The following is a 10312-nucleotide window of genomic DNA, read 5'->3' as shown; positions in this document are numbered from 1 at the left end:
CCCCCACAACCCCAAAAGGGAATAAGCGGTAGAAATGGATGGATGGAGGTGAAATTAGACAATCTCCCACGGCACAGTGGTTGAAAAACACTGATTTAAACCAAAAAAAACATCAAAATGTAATGAAACAATCCAAAAAATAGAAACAGAGAAAATAATAATAATAATAATATACACCTCACCTCCTGGATTATAACCAAATTGACCAAGCATTATGTTTGTATATGCAATGCAATAATAGTGTTAAATGTAATAATAATAACAATAATGTAACGTTAGTCGACATGTTTAGTGCAAGTTGGCATTTGGATCTCCTGTTTGTAAACTGGGAGAGAAAGTAGTCCCTTTGGAATGTGACTGCCTTTGCCTCTGGATAAGCGAGTGTCTCATTCTTCCAATCCAGGATGGATTTCCCCGTTCTCAACTCTACATTTAAAGGTGAAAGATGCGTGGTGTTTGTGTGTTGTATCATTATATTTGCCAATTCAATGGCCGACAATAGCGCGGCGGCGGCGGAGGAGGAGGAGGTGTTAGCGGAGGGATACAGCAGAGGTGCAGCAGGACAATGTGAGCTTGGAGAGTTGGAGCGACGCACTTAGCAGGAATCTTCCCAGCCAGCATGGAAGTGCAATAATTCTACAAACAAACACTTTGCTGGCCGAGCAACGTGTTGCTAAACTGCACATTTTAAGCCGACGGAGAGCGGCGGGCGAGATGGGAAGTGAGCGCTGAAAGAAGACGCGGCTCCAGGGCCAGGAAAAGGGGGAAAGATGGGTGTCGTGTTGCGGACGCTGTTGTTTTCTACTTTTTGTTTTCTCGTACAAGGTGAGTTTCTCCTAAAGCTTTTCTCCCATACTTGTTCTCTCCTTATGGCGGACCCTGGCGTCAAGGTTCTCCCAAGTGTTGCGCACAAGTGGCGTGACTGGGATTAATCGCCGTTGGGCCCAGTCTAGTTTGTTCCGAGCCAAGCTAACCTTAGTTAGCATCTCAAGGCTAGTGCAGCTGGAGCACGACGAGCTCAACCCCACAAACATCGTCTTAGCCAATATAAGTGGAAAATATTCCTGCTCGTCCCACAAGCTGCTTCTTCTCCAACTTTTTTGTTTTATATATACAGTTGTGCACACCCCTGTGGACTTTAGACCACACTTACTCGCTGCACAAGATTATTTTATTGTAGTTGCGCATAATATTCAATGGATTTGCTAAACAAATTAACATGAGTGTAGAACTATTGATTTAAAGGCCTACTGAAATGAGATTGTCTTATTTAAAGGGGAACATGATCACAATTTCAGAAGGGTTAAAACCAATAAAAATCAGTTCCCAGTGGCTTATCTTATTTTTCCAAGTTTTTTTTTTTTTAATTTTACCCATCATTGAATATCCCGAAAAACGTCTTTAAAGGCCTACTGAAATGCCATCCATCCATCCATCTTCTTCCGCTTATCCGAGGTCGGGTCGCGGGGGCAACAGCCTAAGCAGGGAAACCCAGACTTCCCTCTCCCCAGCCTTCTTCGTCTAGCTCTTCCCGGGGGATCGCGAGGCGTTCCCAGGCCAGCCGGGAGACATAGTCTTCCTAACATGTCCTGGGTCTTCCCCGTGGCCTCCTAACGGTTGGACGTGCCCTAAACACCTCCCTAGGGAGGCGTTCGGGTGGCATCCTGACCAGATGCCCGAACCACCTCATCTGGCTCCTACTGAAATGAGATTTTCTTATTTAAACGGGGATAGCAGGTTCACTCTGTGTCATACTTGATCATTTCACGATATTGCCATATTTTTGCTAAAAAGATTTAGTAGAGAACATCCACAATAAAGTTCGCTACTGTCGGTGTTAAGAAAAAAGCCCTGCCTGTACCGGAAGTCGCAGACGATGACGTCGCAAGTGTGGGGGCTCCTCACATATTCACATTGTTTTTAATGGGAGCCTCCAACAAAAAGTGCTATTCGGACCAAGAAAACGATAATTTCCCCATTATTTTGAGCGAGGATGAAAGATTCATGTTTGAGGATATTGATAGCGACGGACTAGGGAAAAAAAAAAAAAGCGATTGCATTGTGAGTGATTCAGATGTTTTTAGACACATTTACTAGGTTAATTCTGGGAAATCCCTTATCTTTCTATTGTGTTGCTAGTGTTTTAGTGAGTTAAATATTACCTGATAGTCGGAAGGGTGTTTCCACTGTTGTGTTGACACTAATGTCTCAAGCAAGTCGGCAGCAGCTTCATGGATGGCCCAAGCTCAGCTTTTCTCCGGTAAGAAGCGACTTTTTAACCACAATTTTCTCACCGAAACCTGCTGGTTGACATTCGGTCTGGATTCATGTTCGCTTGACCGCGATCTGATCCATAGGAAATTTTCCCCTCCGGGAATTTTAAACAAGAAATCACCGTGTGTTTGTGTGGCTAAAGGCTAAAGCTTCCCAACTCCATCTTTCTACTGGGACTTCTCCAATATTAATTGAACAAATTGCAAAAGATTCAGCAACACAGATCTCCAAAATACTGTGTAATTATGCCGTTAAAACAGACAACATTTAGCTGTGTGTGTGTGCAGCGCTCATACTTCCTAAAAACACGTGACTTCTTGCGTACACGTCATCATTACACGACGTTTTCAAGACGAAACCCCCGGGAAATTTAAAATGGTAATTTAGTAGAATAAAAAAGCTGTATTGGCATGTGTTGTAATGTTAATATTTCATCATTGTTATATAAACTATCAGACTGCGTGGTGGGTAGTAGTGGCTTTCAGTAGGCCTTTAAAGGCCTACTGAAATGAGATTATCTTATTTAAAGGGGAACATTATCACAATTTCAGAAGGGTTAAAACCAATAAAAATCAGTTCCCAGTGGCTTATTTTATTTTTCGAAGTTTTTTTAATTTTATTTTACCCATCATGGAATATCCCGAAAAAAGGCCTTAAAGGCCTACTGAAATGAGATTTTCTTATTTAAACGGGGATAGCAGGTCCATTCTATGTGTCTCACTTGATCATTTCGCGATATTGCCATATTTTGGCTGAAAGGATTTAGTAGAGAACATCCACGATAAAGTTCGCAACTGTCTGTGTGAAGAGAAAAGCCCTGCCTCTACCGGAAGTCGCAGACAATGACGTCGCAAGTGTGGGGTTTCCTCACATATTCACATTGTTTGTAATGCACAAAAAGTGCTATTCGGACCGAGAAAACGATAATTTCCCCATTATTTTGAGTGAGGATGAAAGATTCATGTTTGAGGATATTGATAGTGACGGACTAGGGAAAAAAAAAACGCGATTGCATTGGGACGGATTCGGATGTTTTTAAACACATTTACTCTGATAATTCTGGGAAATCCCTTATCTTTCTATTGTGTTGCTAGTGTTTTAGTGAGTTAAATAGTACCTGATAGTCGGAAGGGTGTGTCCACGGGTTTGTTGACGCCAGTGTCTCAGGGGAGTCGGCAGCAGCTGCATGGAGGGCCCAAGCTCAGCTTTTCTCCGGTAGGAAGCGATTTTTTAACCACAATTTTCTCACAGAAACCTGCTGGTTGACATTTGATCTGGATTCATGTTCTCTTGACCGCGCTCTGATCCATAGGAAAGTTTCACCTCCGGGAATTTTAAACAAGGAATCACCGTGTGTTTGTGTGGCTAAAGGCTAAAGCTTCCCAACTCCATCTTTCTACTGTGACTCCTCCAATATTAATTGAACAAATTGCAAAAGATTCAGCAACACAGATGTCCAAAAAACTGTGTAGTTATGCCGTTAAAACAGGCGACATTTAGCTGTGTGTGTGTAGCGCTCATACTTCCTAAAAACGCGCGACGTCTTGCGTACACGTCATCATTACACTACGTTTTCAAGACGAAACTCCCGGGAAATTTAAAATTGTAATTTAGTAAACTGAAAAAGGCGTATTGGCATGTGTTGTAATATTGATATTTCATCATTGATATATAAACTATCAGACTGCGTGGTGGCTAGTAGTGGCTTTCAGTAGGCCTTTTAAGGCCTACTGAAATGAGATTGTCTTATTTAAAGAGGAAAATTATCACAATTTCAGAAGGGTTAAAACCTATAAAAATCAGTTTCCAGTGGCTTATTTTATTTTTCGAAGTTTTTTTTTTTTAAATTTTACCCATCATGGAATAACCCAAAAAAGGCTTTAAAGGCCTACTGAAAGCCACTATTACCCACCACGCAGTCTGATAGTTTATATATCAATGATGAAATATTAACATTGCAACACATGCCAATACGGCTTTTTTAGTTTACTAAATTACAATTTTAAATTTCCCAGGAGTTTCGTCTTAAAAACGTTGTGTAATGATGACGTGTACGCAAGACGTCACGCGTTTTTAGGAAGTATGAGCGCTGCACACACACACAGCTAAACGTCGTCTGTTTTAACGGCATAATTATACAGTATTTTGGACATCTGTGTTGCTGAATCTTTTGCAATTTGTTCAATTAATATTGGAGAAGTCACAGTAGAAAGATGGAGTTGGGAAGCTTTAGCCTTTAGCCACACAAAGACACGGTGATTCCTTGTTTAAAATTCCCGGAGGTGAAAATTTACTATGGATCAGAGCGCAGTCAAGCGAACATGGATCCCGACCGAATGTCAACCAGCAGGTTTCGGTGAGAAAATTGTGGTTAAAAAGTCGCTTCTTACCGGAGAAAAGCTGAGCTTGGGCAGTCAATGAAGCTGCCGTCGACTCCCCTGAGACATTGGCGTCAACACACCCGTGGACACACCCTTCCGACTATCAGGTAATATTAAACTCACTAAAACACTAACAACACAATAGAAAGATAAGGGATTTCCCAGAATTATCCTAGTAAATGTGATTAAAAACATCCCAATGCTATTGCGTTTTTTTTTTTAATCTTTTTTTTTTTTTTCTATTCTGTCGCTGTCAATATCCTCAAACACAAATCTTTCATCCTCGCTCAAATTAATGGGGAAATTGTCGTTTTTTGGGTCCGAATAGCACTTTTTGTTGGAGGCTCCCATTAGAAACAATGTGAATATGTGAGGAGCCCCCACTAGAGATGCGCGGTTTGCGGTCTCAGCGGAGTTCGCGGATAAACCGCGGGTCGGGCGGTTGACATGACGAAAAAATAGATTTTAATTAAATTCGGGCGGGTGGCGGTTGAACCTTCCGAAAATATTTGATATACATGGTCCTGGGATCGGTATCCTTTGCCATTCAAAGAGCCATTTAAGACCCGTGTCATAAAGCGAAAAAGACAATAGGAGACGCTAATATTCTCTTGAATGACTGGCGGCGGTCACCCAGATAATAAGAATTAGGGCGTGCTATGAAGCCATTGACTTTGTCGCCTACTACAGCATGTGCGACCTGCTTGTCAGTCCAGCACCATGTTGTGTGTGGCTTCCGCAGCAACACGCACACGACTGCAAGTCATACTGGGTGATACAGAGTACACTAATGGTTCTGATATAAACTATTTTAACACTCTTAGTAATATGCACCACGCTGTGAAGCCACACCAATTAAGAACGACAAATACATTTTGGGAGAACATCCTCACAGTAACACAACATAAACGCAACACAACAAATACCCATAATCCTTTGTATTTATGACACTTCCTGACTATTTTATACACCCCTAGCAGCCTTGCCTGTACCGGAAGTAGCAGACGATGTGCACGTGACGTCACGAGTTGTTAGGCTCCTCACATTGTTTATAATCATAGCCACCAGCAGCTTGAGCGATTCTGACCGAGAAAGCGAAGATTTCCCCATTAATTTGAGCGAGGATGAAAGATTTGTCGATGAGGAAAGTTAGAGTGAAGCACTAGGGAAAAAAAATGGCGACGGCAGTGGGAGTGATTCAGATGTTATTGTTGTAGGCACAATACCAATGTGAGCGATTTGTATAATGAGCAATCTTTTTGCAAATTGCTTCCAGCTATATGTTTGAATAATGTGTGGTGCACATTTTGCAAATCAATGGTCGCAAATACATGTTTTTGGTGTCAAAATAATTTATTAAATACTTATGTAAATCTATTCATTTGAAGTCGGGACAATATAACTGAGTATTGCCCTCAAATCAGTCCAACCCTAACCACTATACAGTGTACATCCACAACTAAACTGCTGACTAAACTACTACCATAACTTGGTTTACTATTTATAAAATATAATAATGTAGGGTTACTGACTAAACTATCCACAAAATCTTGTCTTAAATCTCGTCTTGCGATATGCTTGCAAATTGCTTGCGCACAATGGAAACACCATATAATTTGCAAAGTGCGCGAGATTGGTGAAATGCTAACAGCATTAGACAAATTTACTAGGATAATTCTGGAAAATTCCTTATCTGCTTATTGTGTTACTAGTGTTTTAGTGAGATTATATAGTCATACCTGAAAGTCGGAGGGCTGCGGTGACCGCCAGTGTCTCTGAGGAAAGCCATATGGAGGAGCCAAGAAAGTCACAGCTGCCTTTTTGACAGCAGCTGCAGAAGGATGCAAACTCCGCTCAAGTCTCCTGTAAGAGCCGACTTAATATCACAATTTTGTCATCCAAAAACTTGCTGGTTGCCATGTGGTAGAGAAACTGTTCGCTTGACCGCTTTGTTCCATATTAAAGCTTCCCAACAAACAAAGAAACAGCGGCTGTGTTTTGGTTGCTAAAGGCAGCTGCAATACACCGCTTTGCACCAACAGCATTCTTCATAATAGTCTCCATTATTAATTGAACAAATTGCAAAAGATTCAGCAACACAGATGTCCAAAATACTGTGTAATTATGCGATTAAAGCAGACGACTTTTAGCCGTGAGTGGTGCTGCGATAAAATGTCCGCTCCAACCAATAACGTCACAAGCACGCGTCAACATAAGCGTCATCATTCTGCGACGTTTTCAACAGGATACCTCGTGGGAAATTTAAAATTGCAATTTAGTAAACTAAACCGGCCGTATTGGTATGTGTTGCAATGTTAATATTTCATTATTGATATATAAACTATCAGACTACGTGGTCGGTAGTAGTGGCTTTCAGTAGGTCTTTACGACATAACGTGTCCACAGATAGTGACAATTTACAACATGACATGTTTGACAGAGTACTCTTTAAAATAAGATAACATGCAAGCAGATGAGCAGTGATCAAAAAGGTGCAAGATTGAGGTATTTATTGCACATAAAGTAAGGTTAGACATAATTATTGTGTGTAGTTGCAGATGCATAAAAAGTCAAAGTTATACTTACACTTATTTTTGCAAAAAGAATAATAACACTTGACATTGTTAACTTTACATATACATTTAATCTCTTCCATCTTGTTACATAAGTTAATCGTTTCAGTCCTATGCTAACTACTAATTTGTGTATTGCAAGTGCAAGATAGTCAACAAGTAACTTTGTCAGTGTTGTAAAAGTCAGTTGAAGTGAATTATATTTATATAGCGCTTTTCCTCTAGTGATTCAAAGCGCTTTACATAGTGAAACCCAATATCTAATTTTTACATTTAAACCAGTGTGCGTGGCACTGGGAGCAGGTGGGTAAAGTGTCTTGCCCAAGGACACAATGGCAGTGACTAGGATGGCTTAAGCGGGGATCGAACCTGCAACCCTCAAGTTGCTGGCACGGCCGCTCTACCAACCGAGCTATACTATGTCACTATGATGCTATATGTATGTATAAATGTATATATACAGTACAGGCCAAAAGTTTGGACACACCTCATTTCAATGTGTTATCTTCATTTTCATGACATTGTAGATTGTCATTGAAGGCATCAAAACTATGACACCTGTGAAGTGAAAACCTTTTCAGGTGACTACCCCTTGAAGCTCATCGAGAGAATGCCAAGAGTGTGCAAAACCGTAATCACAGCAAAGGGTGGCTATTTTGAAGAACCTAGAATATAAAACATGTTTTCAGTTATTTCACCTTTTTTGGTTAAGTACATAAGTCCACATGTGTTCATTCATAGTTTTGATGCCTACAGTGACAACCTACAATGTAAACAGTCGTGAAAATGAGACGCATTGAATGACAAGGTGTGTCCAAACCTTTGGCCTGCAGTGTGTGTGTGTGTGTGTGTGTGTGTGTGTGTGTGTGTGTGTGTGTGTGTGTGTGTGTATCCATTTTCATATATACAATTATGTATGTATATATATATATATATATATATATATATAATGTGTGTGTGTGTACATATATATATAGATTGTGTGTGTGGATGGGTAGTGTGGAACCAAAGACAATTGCAGATGTCTTGCTTTATTTTTGCGAAAGTTTTTTGACGGTAGGTTGATTTAATTTTACATCTTACCAAAGCATTTCAACAAGTGAAAGTTGCTAGGATGAGTTTGGTGTGAAAGATGACATTAAACATTGTTTTCATTCAGGTGTGCCGCTCCTCTTGTACGCCAACCGGCGGGACCTGCGGCTAGTGGACGCGGCCCGTGACAAGGCCAACGCCACTGTAGTGGTGGGGGGGCTGGAGGATGCCGCCGCCGTGGACTATGTGTACTCTATGGGTCTGATCTATTGGAGCGACGTGAGCGAGGAGGCCATCAAACGCACCGTTTTCAACCAGTCGGGCAGCAGCGTCATTCAGACGGTGGTCCCCGGGCTGGCGTCCCCAGACGGATTGGCGTGCGACTGGCTGGGCAGTAAACTCTACTGGACCGACTCGGAAACTAACCGTATTGAAGTGTCCGAGCTGGATGGATCATTGAGGAAAGTTCTGTTCTGGCAGGAGCTGGACCAGCCCAGAGCCATCGCCCTGGACCCGGCACGAGGGTGAGTGTGTCAGTCCTTACATGGATGAAAGGATGACCGCAAGCTTGGATACAACAGTGTCAATGCACATGCACGCTAATGTCAGTGCGAGTCAAGAAGGTGTGAGAAAAACGTTGTTAACTTGCATGCACGTTCTTCGGATACCCCCATCAACACATTGAAACACTCAAGTCAACCGTTGACGTGAAAAAGTGCACCGTAAGGTCGGGTTACAAGGTCCGGAGTACTAGTCCTGTGAAAGCCATCATCTGAGCTCAGGAATGTGGAGAGTAAACTGGAAAGGGAAATGAGCTTGCAATGTTTGTCTTCATTAATAACAAAGCTAACACGATTCCTTTCAGCTGTTACTTGATTACCTATGGGGAGAACCTTAACATTTGTCTGTTTTTATTCAAGGCATGCTAGCACACACTCACACACACACAGGTTGTGGTGCTGTTCCTAACTGTGTGTGTGTTGTGCAACCAGTCTTTCAAATACATCATTTAAGTGTGGTTGACGGCTACAAATTGTTTTGTTACTACCTGTTAGGAATTCTCCATGTTTATGCACATTTATGCAGTGAGTGTCTTGTGGAGACGTTGTACTTATGAAAGTGTCTTTTTTGCCTTCGGTTTTGCGTAAACGTCACCGTCAACGCTCTATACTGGTGCAGAAGTCATTGTACCTGTTAGTTTTGTAACATATCTATTTGAATGAGGAATGCTCTGATCAGGGTTTTACGCTGGTCATCCATAACTAAGAATTTCACATACATTATCTGTAGTTTAAAACATATACATTTATGATAAATGCTTTTGACAATGTAACAATATCAACATGATATTCAAACTAGTTCCCTATTTTATTTTATTACATAAAACAAAAGTCAATAGTGCACAATAACTAAAAACAATTAAAAACTATATTACTCTTTTAAATCCTTTAGTTTTTGCCCTTTGAGTTCTCCTTTGTCCATAAAAAAGAGCAAAAAATATATATTTTTGCAAAAAAATCACTCTAGTATTGATCACATACTGATACTACCCTTGATATTGACACCAACAGTTTGTCAGCCAGGCTGCTGCACAGCAACAGACCACTAGAGTTGTTATATTGTAGGTTTTTGTTCATCTTTATTTTCCTGTTAATAACTGCTTACTTTCTGCTGTAATGTCGTTCCATCCACACTTCTTAAAATGTACTTATTTCTCAAGTTGTTTTATGTTAGCTTAGCAATCAACATGTCTGATCCCGGCTTACTTTTACTTGATGTGTAACATGTTTAGCCTCGTCCTCCAGTGATAATGCTACTTAAGATACAAAAAAAATGAATCCATTTGCCCCAATGGAGGTGATGGTTATTAACTTAGTGGAGCGGATCGCCACCTCTCTCAGCTTGGGGATCAAAAATGAATAAAGAATCAGCCAGAGGTGATTGACATTGAAAGACATTAATCGGCAAATGTACTACGTACTTTCACAGAAATCGTCCGATGCTGATTAGGGGTCGATTGATTGACGTTTCCCTGCTTTATAGGATTAATGG

General features: G+C 40.9%; 1 protein-coding gene across 1 annotated transcript in view; it reads left to right on the top strand.

Moving 5' to 3' along the window:
* Positions 1 to 526: 526 nt before the first annotated feature.
* The window catches only part of lrp6 (low density lipoprotein receptor-related protein 6), a 60912-nt gene continuing 51126 nt past the window's right edge, over positions 527 to 10312 (top strand). Inside the window, exons 1-2 of the mRNA XM_061912107.1 lie at positions 527 to 825; positions 8388 to 8784. Coding sequence (XP_061768091.1) covers positions 771 to 825; positions 8388 to 8784 — 452 coding nt within the window. The 5' untranslated portion in view covers positions 527 to 770. The remainder of the gene's footprint in view (positions 826 to 8387; positions 8785 to 10312) is intronic.

Source organism: Nerophis ophidion, linkage group LG10 (genome assembly GCF_033978795.1).
Source record: "Nerophis ophidion isolate RoL-2023_Sa linkage group LG10, RoL_Noph_v1.0, whole genome shotgun sequence".
NCBI classification, from domain to species: domain Eukaryota; kingdom Metazoa; phylum Chordata; class Actinopteri; order Syngnathiformes; family Syngnathidae; genus Nerophis; species Nerophis ophidion.
The sequence above is the reverse complement of the archived record's forward strand: the minus strand, read 5'-3'. Positions and strand labels throughout refer to the sequence as shown.